Here is a 22,290-nt window from a genome sequence, read left to right on the forward strand (position 1 = left end):
AAATTCTTATCCTACTAACTGGCACACAGTCAGCACACAAAGAGTAATATCAGTGATGATGATGACTGATTGCACAATTTCTACCACTCATTGTTTTAAGCATTTCACCTTTATTATGTCATTTGGTCTTTATGGCAACTCATGATGGAAGGGTTTTTCCTCTTGGCTTGTAGAGATGTAAACTGAAGCACTTAAAGGTAAAATAACTTACCCAAGACATTAGTATTATTTCCATTTGCCTTTTAGAGAAACAGAGGCTTAGGGAGGAATGGGTATAATTGCTATTATTACTCTGCCCTGTGCCACACGTTTGCATGATCTCTTGGAGGCTCACCTGAGCAGATGACACCAGCATCTTCACTGTGGCCACAGTTATGGGAGAGCCAGCCATTGTGGGGGCAGCTCCACAGGTAGGACTCATATCCTGAGCAGCGCATGTCATCCAGGACAATCGGCCCTGAGCCTTGGCCAAACCGGGCATTTCCTGGGGCGGATACAGCCCAGCCACAGCCAAGCTGCCTGCAGACCACATTGGCATCATTGGTGTCCCAGTAGTCATCACACACGGTGCCCCAGGAACCCTGGTACCGGACCTCCACCCGGCCCTTACACCGGTCACCTCCATTCACCAGCCTCAGGGCCAAATCTAGAGGGAGACACAGAGATTTCACTTCTCTGTCCCTTTCCCTACACTGCGAGCAAAGACCCCAAAAAGACCTGACCATCTGAAACCCAGATTCCTCAGCGTGTTTTCCTGTTTGAACTTAAGCTCAACTTTCCTGACTCTTCAGTAGAGTTTGGCGAACTTTGTGTCTTGAGGGGGCCCACGTGGCATCATCAATTTCAGGTCCCACCATGCTTCTGGCCTGACCTCTCAAGTCACGTTCCAATTGTGAAGAAACTGTCCTGCCCACGGCAACTCCTTCTCTCACCAATGGAAGTGCCCCACGTGAGCACAGCACTGTGATGGGAATTACTCCAGATGTGCTACCTTCAGAAAGCAAAGCAGCCTGCCAGGTGTCACTGCGAGAGCTAGGCTTGCTTCTAAGGTGCCTGTAACCCTGCACTTTACACTTCCACACTCCTGACACCTCTTCTCCTCCCTCCCTCGCTCATGCCCCAAGGTGCCAATTTTGAAAGCCTAATCATGGCAGATGATTTGGGGCATTTGCTAACACGGGAACCTCAGATCTTGTACCAGAGCTTTACACGTATCATCTTAGCTAATTCTCAAGTCTACCTCATGGAGAAACCGAGGCTCAAGGTTACCCACTTGCTAGTCAACTGACTCACAAGTGACAGGACAGGGCATGTCCTCAGGCCATTGCTCTTAATCATTTCATGCTTCTGCCTCCTGCCATATTTTGTTTAATATTTGAAACATTTGACCCAACTCATGGCCTATGCTTTTGCACAAACAGGCACTCATACGCCCACATAGGACTCTAATAAGATGAAGAAATACTGAGTAGAGGTAGTTACCATTTGAAGTACTAACTGGAGCAGAGTTTTCTTCTGTTGTAAATTCTAGAAAAGAAGAGAAAAAATAAGGGATTATATATATCCAAAAGTCCTCAGTTAGATGCTGCGTACTCATGTGCCTCTGCTGCCCTGGTGACTGGGTGCAACCCCCCTGGACACCCAGTGGGGCAGACTGGGGGCAAAGATCAGAGGCAGGAGTTGTGCATAGGCAGGGGTGGGGATGGAGGCCCAGGACCTGTCAGCTGGAAGGAGGAAGGGGCTGAAGGACCCAATCCTGGCAACCCCACCAAAGGAGGTTCTTCCTGCCCTATGTCTTAAACCTAGCAAGGCCTGGATGCAGTGGCTCACATGTGTAATCCCAGCACTTTCGGAAGCCAAGGCAGGAGGATCACTTGAGCCTAGGAGTTGCAGACCAGTCTGGTAACATGGAGAGACATTGTCTCTACAAAGACTTAAAATAAACTAGTCAGGCATAGTGGTATGGACCTGTGGTCCCAGCTACTCCAGAGGCTGAGGAAGGCTTGAGCCTGGAAGGTTGAGGCTACAGTGAGCCATGTCAGGGCCACTGCACTCCATCCTGGGCAACAGAACAAGACCCTGTCTCAAATATATGTACGTGTGTGTGTGTGTGTGTGTGTGTGTGTATATATATATATATATATATATATACACACACACACACACATATATATTCTTTTAAAACAAAGCCCAGCAGAATCTTCTGCACTAGGCCCTCCTGATTCCTTAGGGTGGCTTTGGGCCACAACTCCCCAGTCCCAGAGCTTAGATACAGCATTACCAGTTATCATGTGAGTCTCCCGTAAACCAGCTTCTGTGGTGTCTATCACTGTTACTGCTGCTGAACCTGCAAAGCAAAAAGGCCAAATGAGAGGTCATCTGAAAACAAGGGTTAGATCTGACACCCTTCCTTATTTGAGCAGGAGAGGGGGCAACATCACATTTTAGTTTGGGGGTTCACTGGGTTTGTCACTTGTTAATTAATTCAATCAGTGAATATGGAATAATCTCTGATTGCACCATGAAGCATTAAAAGTCGGGGAGAAAAGAAGAAATTTATCCTAAAAAGTAAGTCTCAGTCCTCCAGAGCTCACAGGCTACTTGGGCAGACACAACTTGGTGCCTGATCATTTGTGTTTGGCCTAATAGGGGCCCAGAGTAGAGGAGAAGTGGAAACCTCAGAGGGAGAAATTCATAGGGCCTCTCGGAGCAGGAACTATCCAGAGAGAAGTGGATATTTGGCAGGCACGATGGCTCATGCTTGTAATCCCAGCACTTTGCGAGGCTGAGGCAGGCAGATCACAAGGTCAGGAGTTCAAGACCAGCCTGACCAACATGGTGAAACCCCATCTCTACTAAAAATACAAAAATTAGCTGGGAATGGTGGCACGCACCTGTAATCCCAGCTACTCAGGAGACTGAGGCAGGAGAATCTCTTGGACCTGGGAGGTGGAGATTGCAGTAAACCAAAACTGCACCATTGCACCCCAGCCTGGGTGACAGAGCAAGACTCCATCTCAAAAAAATAAAAATAAAAAAGAGAGGAGTGGATATTTCACATAGACTTGGATGGAGACATAAACATGTGTCAACAGAAAATGGGGTGAAAGTAGAATTACCATATAAAATATAGGATGTCCAGTTAAATTTGAATATCAGATAAACAAGAAATACTTCTTAAATATAAGTATGTACCAAATATTGCATGGGACACACTTACACTAAAAAAAAAATTTATAAACTAACACCATTAAAACCCTAGAAGAAAACCTAGGCAGAACCATTCAGGACATAGGCTCAGGCAAGGACTTCATGACTAAAACACCAAAAGCATTGGCAACAAAAGCCAAAATAGACAAATGGAATCTAATTAAATTCCAGAGCTTCTGTACAGCAAAAGAAACAATCATTAGCGTGAACTGGCAATCAACAGAATGGGAAAAAATTTTGCAATCTACCCATCTGACAAAGGGCTAATATCCAGAATCTACAAAGAACTAAAACAGATTTACAAGAAAAAACAAACAACCCCATTCAAAAGTGGGTGACGAATGTGAACAGACACTTTTCAAAAGAAGACATTTATAAGGCCAACCAACATACAAAAAAATGCTCATCATCACTGGTCAGTAGAGAAATGCAAATCAAAACCACATTGAGATGCCATCTCACACCAGTTAGAGTGGCGATCATTAAAAAATCTGGAGACAACAGATGCTGGAGAGGATGTGGAGAAATAGGAACACTTTTACACTGTTGGTGGGAGTGTAAATTAGTTCAACCATTGTGGAAGACAGTGTGGCGATTCCTCAAGGACCTAGAAATAGAAATTCCATTTGACCCAGCAATCCCATTGCTGGGTATATATCCAAAGGATTATAAATCGTTCTATTATAAAGACACATGCACACGTTATGTTCATCTCAGCACTGTTTACAATAGCAAAGACCTGGAACCAAACCAAATGCCCATCAATGATAGACTGGACAAGAAAAAATGTGGCACATATACACCATGGAATACTATGCAGCCATAAAAAACAATGAGTTCGTGTCCTTTGTAGGGACATGGATGAACCTGGAAACCATCATTCTCAGCAAACTGACATAAGAACAGAAAATCAAACACCACATGTTCTCACTCATAGGCGGGTGTTAAACAATGAGAACACATGGACACAGGGAGGGGAGCATCACACACTGGGGTCTGTTGGGGAGGAATAGTGGAGGAACAGCAGCGGGTAGGGAGGTTGGGGAGGGATAAAAAAATAAAACAAAATATTTTGTATCTGAAATTCACATTTCAGTAGATGTCCCGTATTTTTATTTGAGGAATCTGGTAACTCTGGATAAAAGGTACCCCAGAGGCAACAGCAGGCAGGAAACTCTCTTCACTAACCTTCAGTTAAACCCCAGCCAGGTCAACTGAAGCCCTCCATCCTCTGTAACCCACTGAGCACGAGTATGGGTGAGCCAAGCACACTTTGCACACCTGTCAGGTTCCACTCCAATCAACTGCATTTTGTGGTCATCTAGAGTCAAATGTGAATCCCAAACCTATTTGTGCCAGTGGTACTTGGCATGACATTAGCCTAAATATGAAATAAATTATTGAAATATGGGTGCAAAAAGAAAGATGTCTTTCTACAAAGATAAGGCAGAATGCTTTGGAAAGACTGAATAAATTAAGTTGCTAAAAAGCATCAGCTGGGTGCACCCCACCTGCAGGCCTACCCACCTGATGGTTTTTTAGCAACTTAGTTTATTCACTAGAAGAAAGATATATGTATTTTTTAAAAAGTAAAGAAAGGTATATAAAACAATAGAACTTTTGCACTTTTATTTGCTTTGCAAATGCTTTTAATTCAGGTTCCTCTTTAGAGAAACCAAAATTAGAAATAATAGATGATGCATAATGGGTGTGGTTTATGCCAGAAAAATATGGCAGGACTACTGAAGATCCCTGCAGAGAGAGAGGCCTACATCAACAAATTCGGGAATCAGTGTTTGTATTATATATTTTAAGTTAAAACAAAACATCTAAAGTGCATGTATCATATTTTCTGATTTCCCATTTTAAACAACCTTTTTGAGTAACCAACCAACTACCTGTCTCAGTCACATTAGAAAAGGGTTCTTCTAGAGAAATGATTCCAAACTGAGTTTCATGCAGCATCATCCAGCACCTGGAAACTTGTTGAAAATGTGAAGTCTTAGCCTCACCCAGACTTACAAAGTCAAGAACTCTGGAGGTGACACTCAATGCTGTGTTTTCAGAAGCACTCCCATGATTCTAACACACGCTAAGCTTGAAAAGCGCTGATCTGCAGCATATGTAAAGGGAACAGACTCCCAAGATTCTAACACACGCTAAGCTTGAAAAGCACTGATCTGCAGCATACGTAAAGGGAACAGTAGCAGTAATGTCATTAGGGTGGTAAGAGAGAATTCATTCACAACTACATACTGAGCTGCAGCTATAATAGATGCTCTTCCACCAGGCAGGAAGAATATTGAGATTATATGACACCTCCACTGCCCTTTGGAATTAGGCTCTAGTGGGTGAAACGTACAGGTAAGCAATTAGTAGCCATAGCAAACATACAGGTAAGCAAGCAGAGCAGAGCAAACTAAGGGCTCCAATGGAGGGATGTTCAGGAGCCCGGCAGCAGGTCACATGTGATTGACCCTCAAGTCAGACAATCACTGAGCTATACCAGGCAGGATGGACAGAAGGGAGCCAGGCAGAGGCGAAGGTCCAAGTTAAAATTAGCACTAAGGAAGTAGAGACACTATGAATAAACTGCTCCTTCGAAACAACCTCCTAAGAGTAAAACTACAAACTATGCAAAACTTCTTGAGCGCCTCCTGCAGACAGAGAAGAACCAGGTTTCCGGATGGAAACCCTGAGCATAGAAATGTTGATCGTTCGAAACTAATTCATAGGTTTCATATAATTTTTACCAAAGGGTTTTTCTTTGTTTGACTAGTTCTTTCAAAAAATAATTCTACAGTTCCTCAGGACAGATAAATAGGCTAAAATTAACTGATAAATTCTTGAAAAATAAAAAATACTGACAGGGCAGGGTGTTAGGAAGATGGAAATGGGGATGGGAGAACCTGTGTTCCCCATGGACTTGGGAAGCAGATGACCAGGGTTCAAGTTCTAGCTCTGCCATATAATTTTTCTCTGAACACAGGTAAGTCAGGCGACCTCACTGGTCTTCTTTTCCTCATTTGTAAAAGGGTGATTATGCTACTTCATAAGGTTATTGTGAAGAAAAAGTCAGAAAACATAAGTCAAGTGTTTAGTACTGTGCCATGTAACAGCACTCAAAAAATTATTTGCTCAAAATTAGTAAAATAAAGTGAGATAAAGTAAATTATAGCTATAAAAATTAAAATCTAGAAAAAAACCTAAGTCAGATATTTACCTCACACCAGAAAGCAAAATAATTTTCAGAACTAAATAACTATTTTTTAAATGCACAAAAATAAGAATAGTTACATTTTTATCTGATTCCTGTTAGAAATTTCTAGATTTAAAAATCAATAGAAGAAATTAGCCGGGCGTGGTGGCTCATGCCTGTAATCCCAGCACTTTGGGAGGCTGAGGCAGGTGGATCACCTGACCCCAGGAGTTCAAGACCAGCCTGGCCAACATGGTGAAATCCCATCTCTACTAAAAATACAAAAATTAGCCAGGCATGGTGGCGGGCACCTGTAGTCCCAGATACTCAGGAGACTGAGGCAGGAGAATCGCTTGAACCCAGGAGGCAGATGTTGCAGTGAATCAAGATCGTGCTGCTTGCCCTGGGCAACAGAGCAAGACTCCATCTCAAAAAAAAAAAAAAAAAAATCAATAGAAGAAATCACAAAGAAAAACAGCAGTATATTTAATTACACAAAAATATAAAATATGTGTGCAGAAAAAAATCAAAATCAAAATTAAAAGGCAAACCACAAACTGGGAAAATATTTGTCATCAATATAATGCTAAAGTGTAAGTACCCAAAACACAGAGTTTATATAATCAATAAAGAAGACACTAACTTTAACAAAATTTGGACAAAGGACATAAACAGATGATTCAAAGTAAAGGAGCACAAATGGCTTAAAAATGTTCACTCTCACTATAAGCTAAGAAATGCAAATTTAACTGACTGTATGCCATTTTTCCATCCAGCAGTTCAGCCAAGACTCTTGAATAGTAACTTCAGAGCTGGTGAAAGTACAGAAATCGCTACTCATGTTTTTCACTGGTAGGAGTAAGAATTGGCACATTTCTAGAAAATGATTTATTTATTTATTTATTTTGAGACAGAGTCTCGCTCTGCCACCCAGGCTGGAGTGCAGTGGCACGATCTCAGCTCACTGCAACCTCCACCTCCTGGGTTCAAGTGCTTCTCATAGAAACAAACACTGGTACCTTCCTACTAAGTTTACTCCAGGCTTTATTTGGATTTCACCAGTTTTTCCTTTTCTGTTCCAGGATCCAATCCAAGAGCTCACATTACAGTTAAGAAGCTGCATTTGGATAAAACATTAGGAAAATGTCTAGAGTAGTAACACTAAATAGTTCTGAGGCTCTGTCCACCTGCCAGACAGACACTGCATGGGTTGGAACATAACCCCCACATATAAATGAGTAAACGGAGGCTCTCAGAGTCTCCATGTGGGCAAGTGGCAGAGCAGGGGCATCTCTGGGGCCAGCAGTGGGTACCACAGCACAAACCTGGGCAGACTGAGTTTTTCTCAAGAGTTTGCATGAAGACCAGAGCTGACAGGTGCCTGCCACCTCGGTACTTCCAGCGCAAAGCTCTGTGGCCAGGCTCCAAACACTGAGTTAGATGCCATGGTTCAGTTCATCACCTCAGCTCCTTGCAAGGAGCAGCAAGGGCCAGTGGCCAGAGCTGCCATCTGAATCCTAGTGAACTTTCATCCAGATTCAAACCCTAACCCAACCATTCACCAGTACTGTCTTTGGACAAGCCAATAACCGTTCTGAGCCTCAGTTTCCCCATCTGAAATGTGGAAATAATTGTTCCTAACCTCAGGGATGTTAGCAGATTCAAATAAAGAATACAGGTCCACTTCAGAGAGCATTAATTCCCACCTCTGAGTGGCAAATACAGACACACATGTGTGCCTGCCTGTCCATATGGACACACATAACATCATGGGCAAACTGCAAATTTCCTCAACCAAAGAGCACTGCTGCCTGTTGTTCCTTTGTCGATAAAGACAGGGCAATTCACTCCTGGTCTATAGTGGCTGATGTGAATTCCATGTCACAATTCAGAGCCAATCTGGCGGGTGAACTCGGTACTGATGAGAGCTGGGGCTGAGGATGTGGCCTCCCAGTTTCAGATGCTTCTGATGAAGGCAGGATAAGGATGCTCAGTCTCCACTCCCCTGAGGTCCTGGGCCTGGTGGCCTCCAGCCCCTCCACACCATGCACACACTGTGTGTACATGCTGGTCACAGGGCGTGGGCCTGCTCCCCACCACCTGGGTGTGAGACCTGGGTCTAGGGGTGCTGCTTTCATGAAAGCAACCTCCCAAATGAATCTTAATCTTCATAGCTTTCCCCACTGAGCCCAAGGGGAGAATGAGAGTTCTGGAAGTTATCTGAAAATTAGGTGATTTTTACCCTGTCTCCTGAAATTCATGAATCTAGCAAAAGGTGACACAAAAGAAAAAAAGTGGCAGTAGGAAAGATAAAAGAGAAGAAGGAAGAAAGAAATGAATAAAGGGAGGGAGAGAAACAAAAAGGGACAGAAGGAAGGTAGAAAGAAAGTAGAAACAGAGGGAGAAAGAGAGAGAAGTAGGGAGGGAAGGTGATAATAGCTGCCCGGTAGTTGAAGAGAGAGACAGAGACAGAGAGAGGGAGAGAGATGGGGGAGGGAGGGAGGAAAGGTAATAACTGCCTGATAGATGAAAGAGACAGGAAGATACAGTGAGCAGGGCAGGGAGAGAAAGGCAGAGACAGAAACAGAGGGAGAAGGAGGGAGAAAAGGTGATATCTGCCAAAAGATGGCAGAAAGAGAGAAACACAGAGAGACAGACAGAAACGGAGAGAGAGAGAGAGAAGAGAAAACGTAACAATAACTACATGGTAGATAAGAAAAAAATACACAGAAAGAGAGACACAGGCAGAGAGAGACAGAGACAAACAGGCAAACTGAGAATCACTTGCTCCCTTCTTATCTCTGCAAAGTGCCGTTGAGACGCAGCGATCGGAGTGCTTTGCCGACGACTCTCACATCTATCATCTGACACTCTAAGAACCTACAGCTATGCTTGACTGACTGGGCTTCAAGTGTTTGTTTAAAGCTGTGGATGACACACAAACTTGGAATTCCAAGACAAACTTGGAATCTTAATCTTGTCTGTGCTCAATTACTTGACCTGATTTTCCTCGGCAAATATTAGCCATCAAGCCCAGACACACTTGTAGAAAGAGGCCACATAAAGGGCATTTACAGTGGGAATCTTTTCTGCCCATTTTCATAGTGCACAAATTGTGTGTTTAACCAATTGCTGCAAAGTTTGAGAGCCTCTTAACAGTACACATCCACCTTTCCTGAATTTCAGGGATTTTTCTAAGACCAATCAATCATTCCTTTAGTTGAATGACTTACTGAAAACGTTGACAGAATGATTGGCTTTTTCTAACTACGACCATTTATATTTCTCATCCAGAAACAAAACAAAAAAAGCCGTTCCTCCCAAACACCTGCAAACAATTACAATTATCAGCAAACGACTACCCACTCTCTGATATAAAACTTCCCTTGAAATGGACAGTAGTAGATAACATTTGCCATGATTGGGTCTGCAGGAGTGAAATTAATGAATATAACAATTAAACATAATACCTGTAGGTAGAACTTGTCCCCATAAAAGACATATTTCAAGGATGACCGTGGAGATCCCCATTTTGCTGGGTTCCTCTCAATTGAATAGAAAATCCTTGACATTTATAGGTACCTATCTAAAAGGAGGTGTGCCCTCTAGGGTGGTATATTTCTACTGCTGCTATAAATCAATATAAAGGAAGTGAGGGCTTTCGGTAACAGTCGATGGCTAATCTGTGGGAGAAACTTAGGTGTGTTTGATCGATTGTCATATGAACAATCTGGCTGTTGTCCAACTGCAAATGCAGTGACATAAGTGAACAATTTCCAACTTCCTTCTAGGTGAACCTCGAAGGCTCTCAAGTGTTTCCTGAATACAGGCTTGATTTTCATCCTGGAGAGTTCAAGTTAACCTGTGGGAAGTCTGCCCCAAGGTTTGGGGCAGAGCAGGATGTGGGCTGCTCGGCAAATACAGGACACGGTGCCAAAGGGGAAAGCATCTCTTTGGGATGGTTTTTCCTGGCAGGACATTCTCTCATTGGCCCCTGTGCAGTGCGCGTAACCTCACCTTGGAAGAACAAGGATGACATGAGCGAGGATGTGACCGGAGAGCAGAAGTCATGGGGGAAGATTCCGTGGAGACCAGGGCTCCATAATAGCTTTGGCCATAGTCTTCTGGGTGTCACACTAATTCCACAACAGGAGTTGAGAAACACATGACCTCAAACTAAACCACCTCCAGCCATTTCACACAGTTTTGATTTCTTGTCCTTGACATGCACATTGTATGATGCTTGGAATTTGGCAAACCCACAAAACCTGCCCCTAACCTCCACCTACCTTGCACGGAATCCCCCTCCTGGGGTTTACAAGGTAAATATCACTTCACTCTTTGTAACCCTCAGAAGTCATCACCAGACTGATAATCCACTCGCTACCCCCACCACTCTACTGAGAAGGTTGCCTGACATTGATTTTTGAACCAAGACACTCTTGATGGCCAGTATCTCTTGGTTAAAAGCAGACAGCTTTCCAGGACTTGCCTCTGTTTTCCTAACCTGGATGAGCTGTGCCCTGTTCCTCAGCTGGGAGGCTGAGGCCATCAAATGACACTTGGCTTCTTTGCCATGCACTGTTCATCAGTCGTCTGTGCTGTATTCTAGAAGGGTACCATGAACCCATGTCCTGTGTCAGCCACCAGTCAGAATTTAGGGCTGGAGGTCTGCCTTTGGCTTCATCCAGATGAAAGTCACATTCAGTCCTGGATTTCCTTTTTAATCCTCCAACTCTTCTTACTGCTTCCAGGTGCCTCTTCTCCCATGGGGAGAACAGACATACAGAATAGGCTCACTGTGTTTCATCCTCCCACCGTCAGCTCAGCAGCTGATAAGCCCTGGGTGACGAGAGAACAGGGTTACTTATCTACCAGGGAATGCCCAAGACCAGACACACGCTGAGTTCCTCTTAGAAGGGGATTATGATGCCCCGCTTCCTCGGGTGTTGGGCTGAGAATGATTATGCAGCAGGGTCTGGGATCCTCAGGGTGTCAACCAATTAGCACTGTCTGCCGTAAGCACGGCAGGGAAAATGATGGTAAGAATACTAAATATCTGTGAACGAGAAGGGGGAAAAGCGTCCTTCCTAGACAAAAGCAGACTGCCTGGTGACAAGTTCAACAGGGGGTACCAAGTACCAGTACAAGCTGCCATGAGAACATAAAGAAAAGCATCTGAACAGGACGGCAGAGGCTGTCTCAGAGCTAGAAGACTGGATGAGGGACAGGAGAGATTCCCCCGGCTGTGCAGGAACATCCCTCTTGAGAATTGTGTGTGATTTTTGGAACTGCCAAACCTCTCTGTTTTTGTTGTTTGGTGACCGCATCCTTTGCCCACGGGGCTTAGCAGCAAAGGTCCTAAGACAACAAGGGCTTGTGAGCTTTCTGTTCAGGAGATACCGGGAAGAAGGAAGTGGCGAAGCCTAGCTGCCATTTCAAAGCCAGCCCAGGTGGGCATCCCAGGCGGGAAATGGGTGACGTCAGTGGAACAGGATGGATGTGGCTATCCTGGGCGTGTGGACAGAAGAAAATGGGGCTGAGGGCCACCTGCCAACACCCTGTCGGTCCTCGGGCTTCACCGTCAGGTGCCCCATCTTGTCCTGAGGCCATTTTGTGGCTTGTAAGACACCATTTAGAGAGGTCTTTCTTGGATGAAGAGGAGGGTTTAGGGGGACAACCCCCTCCAGCAGCAGCCCCTCCCAGAGGACCCTCATCTTCCCTTGTCTACTGGCTAGAAGCATCTGCTTAAACAGCACGGCGTGGAAGACCACAACCACAAAGTTCCATTTTATTCACCACAAAACTGCCATGAAGAGCAACAGAGAGCAAGAGAAGCCCATTAAAGCTCGGAGACTTGGCACCCAGGCCCCATCTGCAAAGCACCTTCCCCAGGCAGTTTCAAGCCAGCGGCACCCCACAGCACACTCCAGGAGGTGGGACCGAGCCCCTAAATCCCAGTGCTGGAGGCCTGGTCTTCATGGGGAAGAGCCCCCTACAGGGGTCATATGTGACTTTTTTTTTTTTTTTTTTTTTGACAGAGTGAGACTCTGTCACCAGGTTGGAGTGCAGTGGCACTATCTTGGCTCACTGCAACCTCCACCTCCCAGGTTCAAGCGATTCCCCTGCCTCAGCCTCCCGAGTAGCTGGAACTACAGGTGTGCACCACCATGCCCAGCTAATTTTTTTATTTTTACTAGAGACAGGGTTTCACCATGTTAGGCAGGATGGTCTTGATCTCTTGGCCTCATGATCCGCCTGCCTCAGCCTCCCAAAGTGCTGGGATTACAGACATGAGCCACCACACCCGGCCATATGTGGTATTTTTTAAAGCTGCAGAATCCTTTCCTAAATTGGAATTCATGGGGAAGCCCCAAAACATGAAACAGGGCAGTGGAAGGGTCCTGACTGTGGTGAGGGTTTCCCCTTCCAGGCCCCTCCCCTAGGGCCATCTGCCGACAGAGCTGAGGATTCCCTGTGGGAGGCCAAGTCCTCCCTTCATTAGACAGGGCACTGAGAGGGTCAGCAGGGACCCTGGGGCTGCCAGGCACACACCCCTGCCTGAAGCTGAGCTGGGGTCCCAGGCAAATTCCCCAGAACATCCCGCTGTTCTCCTTCTTCGAAAGATTCTTTCTCCTCACAGACCAGTGCCCTGGGAAGCCAGAGGAAGATGGAGAGCAGGGAGGCAGCCCAGGGCCCCTCCCACCTCCCATCTCTGAGAGGTCTCTGATTTCTGAGCCAGGAGCCCTGTGACCTGACAGATAGACGACGGGGAGAGAAGAATGGGAGCCTTGCAGGAAGGGTCGGGGCTGTAGCACCTTCGGGCAGCTGCTGTTTGGCTTCCAGCCTCTGCATCCCGTAATCTGTGTGACCAGGGCTCCACTTCGGGTGTCAGTCTGACCCCAAACTCTAATTTTGCCCTCACTGAGTAACATACCTAATTGTCGGTCATTGTTACCCTTGTAACAGTCTTTTGACATTGAATGTCTGATATTTATAATGTTTCTCATTTTTGTTGCTCAGAGAGGTAATCTTCCCAAACAGTTATAAGGGCACTCCTTCCTACCCTCCTTCACTCACTCTGGGTCAACCCCCACCGCCCCACACCTCCCTGCTGTGCTTTAAGGACCAGAGTCCCATTGTCTCCTGCTGCACCTCTGTAATCCCAGTGCCCCAGGCAGAAAGAGCAGGCGCTCAGTAGGCATTGGCTTTGGAGGTGGGTGTTGTGAGCAGCTCACCCCTGCTGTCCAGGGGTCCCTGGAAAGAAGCCTGTGGTTCAGCAGGGCTGGTGATGAGCCAGTTCTCCTCCACCATTCAGCCTCCAGCCGGGGACGATGAGGTCCAGAGAGAGGAAATGACACACAGTGCTGAGACCACATCCAGAACAGCACTCACAGCAGACGCCGCCTCCCATCTGAAGGACAGATGAGCTCCATGTTCATCAGGATGCCATCCAACTGCGGAATCTTCCAGCAACAAACACAGCCCTCTAGGGACCCCTGGCACACAGAAATCCCATTGTATGCCTCCCATCTTGCTCAGAGTAAGGCTGAAAGCACTCGCAAGGTTTATAAGGCCCCGCATGAGATACCCCTGCCTCTCTCTCCCCATCTCCCCCTCTAACCATCATCCAGCCCAGGGCCTTTGCACTTGCTGCTCCCTCTGTCTGAAGACTTTTTCCCCAAATGGCTGGAGACTCACTCCTTCCCTCATCCAGAGGTTTTCTAACATGCATCTCCTCCACGCAGCCCTACCGACTGGCCCTCCCCAGCACTCCCTAACACTCCCCTCCTCTCCCCACAGCACTGCTCACCATCTGGCCTCCTATTTTACTTCTTTCTTTTGCCTATCTGCTCCCACTAAAATGCAAGCTGTACAAGGTGGGATTTTTGTCTGTTTTATCCATTGTTGCATATTCAGAACTTAGAACAATGCTTCACACAAATAGGAGATGCTCAAGAAATATCTGCAGCTAGGCCGGGCGCAGTGGCTCACGCCTGTAATCCCAGCACTTTGGGAGGCCAAGGCGGGTGGATCACTTGAGGTCAGGTGTTTGAGACCCACCTGGCCAATATGGCAAATCCTGTCTCTACTAAAAATGCTAAAAATTAGCTGGGCATGGTGGCACATGCCTGTAGCCCCAGCTACTCAGGAGGCTGAGGCAGAAGACTCTCTTGAACCCGAGAGGCAAGGGTTGCAGTGAGCTGAGATCACGCCACTGCACTCCAGCCTGGGCAACAGAGTGAGACTCCATCTCAAAAAGAAAAATATGGATACATCTGCAGACCGAATTGAAAAGGTGAGCATGGGCAGATCTGGAAGAGGAGGACCAGGCCCCTTTGCACAGATGGTTCAAGTGAGTTCTGCATTTGCTGAAGGATAATACTGTTCATTCATCTGTATATTCAGCAAATACACGCTGATGCCACTAATGTACCAGACACTGTTCTAGGGAGTGGGGCTGCAGCCTGATGCCAGAGGGACATGCTCCCTGTCCTCACAGGGAGGCAACACAGAAAACAGACAAGAAATCAATCAGTAGGGAGAAGGGTTTCAGATTGTGGTAAGAATTATGGACGAAATGAACAAGGTGATGGCATAGAGAGTAGCTGTGGTAGGGAAGAGGATTTGGATAGGACATCACATTAACTCACTAACTGCTCCTGGTATGAGAAATCTAAGGCTCAAAGAGGTTAAGTAACTTACTCAAAGTCACACACCCAGAAACTGGCAGAGCCAGAGCTTAAATCAAAGTCTGACCCCATAGCCTGGTATTTTTCCAAAAGATGCTGAATCTTTCCCCTTCTCACCAAAAGACTGTTTCCATTCAAATGGTGGGTTTGAGTCCCCTCCACCAAAGGACATCTCGCTATTCAGAACCATTCAAAGGAATGTGTAGAGAAGGAAAACTGGCTCTGAGGTCATCAGGAAGAGTGCAGACTTTTTGACACAAGCCCTGCAAAAGGTGGTAAGTGGCCTATCCCCAAAAGAGTGAAGGGAGAATATTTTTAACGGCAACACTAGATCTACACTGACCTGGTAAGAATCACAAAGGCAACTAGCAGTTTAGGGGAGGCTTACAGCCAAGGGGGAATAAAAGGAGACTGAAGCTGTGACCCCCACCCCCGGGCCCTCTGTGCTACCCTCATTTCTCTTTCTCTCCCCCACCGCAGATCCCAAGAGCCATTCAGCTTCTCCAACAATCAGCATCCTCCTGAAGTTACTTTGCAACTCTCTTCTGTTAAGCCGCTTGAGGTTGGTAAATTACAGTGTGCTGACTCTCCAAGGGGGTTATTGTAACTGAGCAGAGACCCCCTGGTTACAGGTTCAAGGACAAAGTAAACAAAGCATGAGCCAGGGGCAGCCATTTCCGGCAGGGCAGCATCACTGAGCCTTAGCCTTTCGGAGCTGGTTCAGCCCAGGGTGATCAGGTTCCAGGAAACCCAGGTACACGAATTGTACTCACCAAACAGTAATTGGTAAACCAGGGGGCCAATTCATCCATTTCCAATAGGGTGTATACTTTGGCTCCAGAATTAGTCTGCTTGAGGGACAAAATTATATATCAATAGTTTGCTTGGGTAGCAAAGAATGAAACAAGGAAACTGGATGGTATCCAAAAGCAACTCTTATCAAGATAATAAAACCTGGTCATCATCCTTCCTGCATAAAGAACTATGCTGGGCACCTCTAAATGCTTGTCAGCACAACTGCCCCCCCTAAATCCCAGACATGAAGCTCTGGTATGTAAGAGACATGGGAGACTCTTAAAAAGGCCATCTCCAAGCCAGGGCACCCATGAGCTTAGGCTGCAGCCAATTCAATTCATTTCATAATTATTCATGTTCAATTCAAGTTGCTTTAGAAGGGTGGCATTTGTTGGTCTTTTTGTTGAATTAAGAGACTGGAGCTCAGTGCCTTTAGAGGAAGTCTTGTGGTTCAAAGGGGGCTGAGGGTGGTCAATGTCTACGTAAAGGATGTTCCCCTTCAACACTTTTACCCATGACTTGGAAAGAACATAGAGGGAGGGAAGAATAGGAAGCCAGAGACACCACCACTATGCAGGCCAATCTAGAAAGACTGAAATGAGTCACCAGGCAGACATGAGCAAGTGGACCTCAAACCTAGCAAACAACTGTGCAGTTCCTGAACAGTGGGGACAGCGGGGACAGTGAGGTGGGTTTTACTGAGTTGTGTGAAAACAGTTGCAGGGTTACAGTTGGCTGGAATCGCCTGGAAGTCCAGTAGAATAAAGATGCCACAAAAAGCAGATGAATTGGGTCGGGTGTGGTGGCTCAGGCTTCTAATCCCAGTACTTTGGGAGGCTGAGGCAGGCGGATCACCTGAGGCCCGGAGTTCAAGACCAGTGCCTGGCCAACATGGTGAAACCTAGTCTCTACTAAAAGCACAAAAATTAGTCAGGCGTAGTGGTGGTAGCCTATAATCCCAGCTACTTGGGAGACTGAGGCAGGAGAATTGCTTGAACCTGGGAGGCGGAGGTTGCAGCTAGCCAAAATCATACCATTGCACTCCAGCCTGGGCAACGGAGAGAGACCTTCTTCTGGGGGAAAAAAAGCAGATGGATCTAAGGGCATTTTAATTGTTGCATGAACCCCTGAACCACTTCCATCTGAGTGGACCAGATCATACCTCAAGTATCAGCATAGTTGCTGCCAGTCAGTCCATGCACGAGACCACTGCTTCTCAAAGAGCAGGCCCCAGACCACCAGCATCAGCATCACCTGAGAACTTGCTAGAACTGCAAAATCTGAGGCTGCAGAGTGGGCCCCAGCAATCTGTGTTTTAACCAGCCTTCCAGGGGATTCTGAGGCTTACACAACACCGAGAACATCTGCATAAGGAACACTGGTCTGTTTGCTAGGCCGGCTCCACCTCCAGGCGCACGCAGGGGAGTAAGTCACGGCCCCGCACTCCAGGGATGAGGCAGAGCCAGCGGCCATGGGAAAGGAGGAGAGCTCAGAGATGATAAGAACTACAGTCAGAAACATGAGATGGGGCTGAATGGATATCAGGGGAAGGGGACAAAGGAGGACAAGGAGCCCAGAATGACCCCCAGGTCCGATTGGAGTATTGCCACCAGGCATGGATGCCACCACATAAGACAGGGAACCCCGGGGGAGGGGTGGGCTCTGGGGATAGTGAGCACATTCCAGGCTCTGCTGCAGCCCCACTCTCCCTCCCCCTACCCCGTGGGCTCCAGCTACTCCCACCAACCCCAGCCCCCTCCACCCAGTGCCTGCTTCCTGTCCATCCTCCAACTACTCACTGGTCGTCTCCACCTAAATGAAATCTTAACCTGCACACCGCGGGCATTTAGCCCTGGAGAGGGTAGGACAGGGCCCTGACCTAAGTAAGATACAAGAAAGGACTAACACAAGCCCGGCAGCAGCGTGGGCTGGCCACAAATAAGAGGGGCCCACGCCTGCTCGACTCTGGGGTCTTTGGCAGCCGTACTCAGCCCCATGGGTTAGGGTGAAGCAAACAGTGCCAGGTGATTCCAGGGTTCTGGAAGGCGGGCAAACAGAGCATCATGGATGTGACATCGGGGCTGGGAAATGGTTGTAAGAGGTACCAGGGAATTGGGATGTGGCTCCATCACCAGCTGTGTGGCCACCATCAGGGCAGGGAGGGCTGGGGCCCCGAGCCGAGTGGAGACTGGCACATCAGGCCACAGTCCTGGAAGTTGCTATGGTCAGGGTGTGGCCATGGGGCTAAGGAGCCAAAGGGGAATAAAGACAAGGCCCCTGGGCACGGCGGCTGGAGAGATCCCTAAAAATCACAAGACAAATCCAATGTTGTCCTGTGAAATAAACCTTTCAGTGGCAACCCCAGCATGCTCCACGTGAAGACCAAGCTCCGCAGCAGAGCCTCTACCTAGGCCCACGGTCCCGGTCCTGCTTCTTATCCCGGGGCAGTGATTGCTTCAGCCCCCTTCCCCTTAGCCAAGCCGGGGGTTGGGTTGGGCTATTATGTGGTCACCTCTCCTGAAGTCAGCCCCTGTGCACTTCTGGCCCCTTCTCACGGTCCTCCTGCCTTCTGACTGACAGCCCAGTCAACCTGCCTTCTCCTCCCAGTCTGACATGCTCTACCCACCTCCTTTTCTCACCTTCAGCCAGAAGCATGGGCCTTTCAAGTCAGTGAAACCACGCAGGGGAAGAAGAGGAAGGCAGGGTGAGCAACAGGAGGCAGGGGGCGCTGGTGACAAATGGTGCCGCGCCTTCACGCCTCACTGTGCCCCAGGATTGGAGGGAAGACACACAGGAGCCCAGCAGCGCCCTTGTAGGGCCTCTGGACAGGGCAGCAGCCCAAGCTGCCCACGCTGCGATCATGGAGATGTTGTCTCTGCCAGCCTATTACTCCTACACTGAGGATGGTGGCCATGGCTCTGGACTGCAAGCAAAGTGGGCCAAGTTGAGCAGCCAGAGGACACCCATCCATCACTCAGAAGGAAAGCCTTAACAAAGGAGGTGGGTCGGTCGCAGTGGTGTGTGCCTGTAGTCCCAGCTACTCTGGAGGCTGAGGTGGGAGGATCGCTTGAGCCCAGGAGTTCTGGGCTGTAATGCACTATGCCTATCGGGTGTCCACACTAAGTTCAGCATCAATATGGTGACCTCCTGGGAGCAGGGGACCACCAGGTTGCCTAAGGAGGGGTGAACCGGCCCAGGTCGGAAACGGAGCAAGTCAAAACTCCCATGCTGATCAGTAGTGGGATCGCGCCTGTGAATAGCCACTGCATTCCAGCCTGGGCAACATAGCGAGACCCTGTCTCTATTAAAAAAGAAAAAACAAAGGAGATAGGGAAGGATCTGTTGCCCATGTTGGTTGAAGAGCTTCCTGTCGTCCCAAAGTGAGCTTAGTGGCAGGTGTGGCCCTGGGGGCCCTGAAGCCCTGGCCGTGCCACTCTGTCCCAGAGAGCTGGTTCACATAGAGTTTAAGGCAGAGGCCCAAATCCACTGCTCACCTCATCAACAACTACCAAGTCAGCCGTGGTTGAGAGCTTGGCAGGTAGTGTTGAAAACCACAACAAATACTCTAACTCCAAGGAAACTGGAACAAAGGAAGAGTTTTAAACACATACAGGGCAATGACAAGCCCACAACACTCAGCCAAACCAAAGGACAAAAGTGCCACTGGTGTTGCCAAAGCTAAAGGGTGGCATGGCCACAATGGGGTCCCTTATGCCTGACCAGTGAGGAGGGAAACCACAATGGATGGCGTCCATGAAGCTATCACTGGCACTCAGCTAGTTCCTTGAGTGGGATAGATTCCATCTATATTTCCTTCTTCCTCGTCATGGCATCAGGCCCAGGAGCCAGTGCCTCTGTGTGTGTGTGCATGTGTGTGTGTGTGAAAGTGCTCAAGGGTGGGCAGGTGTGTGTGCGCATAGGTATGGGTACATGGGTGTGCAAATGTGTGAGTGGGCATGGGTGTGTGTGTGAACATCTGCTGGGGCACATGTTTGTGTGGGGGGGTGCATCCATGCATGTGTGCACGTGTGGTTGCATGTGTGTGGTGCAGGGGACACGTTGTGTGGGAGCTCCTGTGTGTGTGCATGTGCGTGAGTGTGTGTATGTGTGTGCCCATGCATCTGGCAGTAACTCACAGCAGATGGATAACCAACACCCATTGCGGTGGATGTAATTGAACAAACACGTTTTTTCATGGCATTCGAGGCCCCCTTGCTGGTGGTTTTGATGGGACTGAGGGGTCAGCACAGGGGAACCACAAGGTCCAGCACAGCAAAGAGCTGGTCCCAGCAGTTCCAGGAAGGGGAAGTGTCAGCCCCATGAAAGGAGCCACCACTCATTCCCCAGGTGGAGTGGAGCAGAGCAGCTGTGCCCCCTCCAAGACTGTGGCAGCTTGGGCAGTTTGTTTGCCTTGCTCCAAAGAATTTGATGCAATTTTCACAGCCTTATACCATGCGACAGCAAAGAACGAAGTGGTTAGGAACACCACAGGAATGGAAAAATAACGGTAGACCCGGGAAACAAAGGCAGGGTAAATTGAGAACATAAAATTGAGGAATACCATAAGGCCTTCCACTAGAGGGACAAGTTGACCCAGAGATCAACTTGAGTTGTGGCTCTGAGGCTCCTAGCAGCCAAAGCAAACAAGGAAACAAGACCAGTGTTTATAAGACATTACCCATTTGCTGCTCTTAGGCATTACTTCTGTTGCCAGGACCTGGAAAAATGTTTCCCACATGGCCTCATGGAGGCCTTACCTGGGAGAAGGGCCATGCCTTTCAAATCGTGTTTCCACCTCCCAGAAATGTTGCACTGATGAAAAGGAGGAGAAGGGGTGAGCTCTGCTCCCGGACCTTCCTCTTCCCCACAATCTCAGCTACTACAGAGCAGCTCCGCTTTTCTGGGTAACACTTAGGATGCTGCCCCGAGCTGGAAGCTGCTCATTTCAATTCCCAGCTGCCAGAAATATCACCCTTGACTTCATTAAAATTTCTTCTGTCTGTTTTCTAGCATCCAAGATTCCCAGGGGCCTTACTCTTTTCTAGGCCAACAGAGCTCTCTCCCAGTGAGACCCAGGAAGCCCATATCTGGGTCCCCGTCCACTTCTCCTCTCCCTCCTCCTCTCTCCCAGCAGCCCCAGGTGATGTTCTCAAGCCTTACCTGGGCTAACAAACCACCTGGGAGGGTAATTGTTCTCCTCAAATTGCTAATCTCTCAGGAATTCTCCTGTGGGGTTTTCTTCTCCTCTCTCCTCAGACAGCAAAGAGAAGAGAAAAAAGCTAAACCCTCAACAGGGAGGGAAAGGCTGTGTCCCCAACATAAAATACTGCAAGTGTCCTTGATTACAGTGCATCATGGATTATATCTAAAACATGTTAGATTAATGACCGCAATGAGAGAGGAACAAGGCAGCACATTCAAAGTGCATCTCAATTGCGAGAAAATTCTCAATTTTGCATTAAAAATGGCATAAAAGATGCATATTAGAATTAGCAAAACAGATTTATTAGAAGGGCCATCTTTTGATATTTTTTCCCAATATAAGAAAAGAATTTAGAGGCCCCCTAATCAATGTCTCTTATTTTTTGAAGAGGAAATTGAGACGGGAAAGGTTATAGACCTCCCCCTGCCCCGCCCCGCCCCTCCCCCCTGCCCCCCCTCCCCACCTCCCTCCTGGTTGTTAAAGGTCTCTTGTCTCACCTGCTGTCTCTTTAGGGGTTTCCAATGGTTTATCATCTTGCAATTCTTGGATAAGGCACTGTCTTTCTGGTAGCAGCTGTTAAGAAAGCTAGTAGGTAAGTAGAGATAAGATAGGAAGAGGTAAAGAGAGCCAGATTTTTCTACACTGGCTTCCTGGTTAAACTAAAACCCTCTTTCTTCCCATTGCTTTATGGCCCAAAGGTTACGAGGTCCTTCCTGAGGACACAGGAGGTAAGTTCCAGGACCTTCTGGAAAATGTCTTAATTGAACCATAGAAACTTACAGACAGTAGGAACCCATTACTCAGCAGGCTGAGGCAGGAGAATGGCTGAATTAGGGAGGCAGAGGTTGCAGTGAGCCAAGATTGTGCCACTGCACTCCAGCCTGGGTGACAGAGAGACTCTGTCTCAAAAAAAAAAAAAAAAAAAAAAAGTCCGTTTTATGTTTCTATGTTGCTAAATGCAGTGGCAGACTGACAAGTTTGCTCAGGACTGATTCCAAATTCGGGGCCATCAGTTGTGCTGGGCGATGTACATCATCAGGTGTGTTGGTTTAAAATGTTCATGCCAGGGCCTCACACCCCATGGCTTCTCACATGCTAAGGTTGATATAAGGCCTAGAGATTTTGTTCAAGCTTCCCAGATGGTTTTAATTGTGGTGATTGTGATGCATGGTCAGCTGTGTGAGAACTGA

The 22,290-nt window shown here is 47.5% G+C and overlaps 1 protein-coding gene across 1 annotated transcript in view; it reads right to left on the bottom strand.

The window, feature by feature from the left end:
• Nucleotides 1-21,670, bottom strand: part of LOC105718001 (deleted in malignant brain tumors 1 protein-like) — a 93,005-nt gene extending 71,335 nt beyond the window's left edge. Inside the window, 6 exon segments of the mRNA XM_064373771.1 lie at nucleotides 335-646; nucleotides 1,483-1,527; nucleotides 2,282-2,347; nucleotides 13,648-13,823; nucleotides 15,876-15,953; nucleotides 21,598-21,670. Coding sequence (XP_064229841.1) covers nucleotides 335-646; nucleotides 1,483-1,527; nucleotides 2,282-2,347; nucleotides 13,648-13,723 — 499 coding nt within the window. The 5' untranslated portion in view covers nucleotides 13,724-13,823; nucleotides 15,876-15,953; nucleotides 21,598-21,670.
• Between the last annotated feature and the right edge of the window lie 620 nt (nucleotides 21,671-22,290).

This window comes from Aotus nancymaae, unplaced genomic scaffold (genome assembly GCF_030222135.1).
Source record: "Aotus nancymaae isolate 86718 unplaced genomic scaffold, 86718_ANA_hifiasm-v0.15.2.pri h1tg000010l, whole genome shotgun sequence".
Classification (NCBI taxonomy): domain Eukaryota; kingdom Metazoa; phylum Chordata; class Mammalia; order Primates; family Aotidae; genus Aotus; species Aotus nancymaae.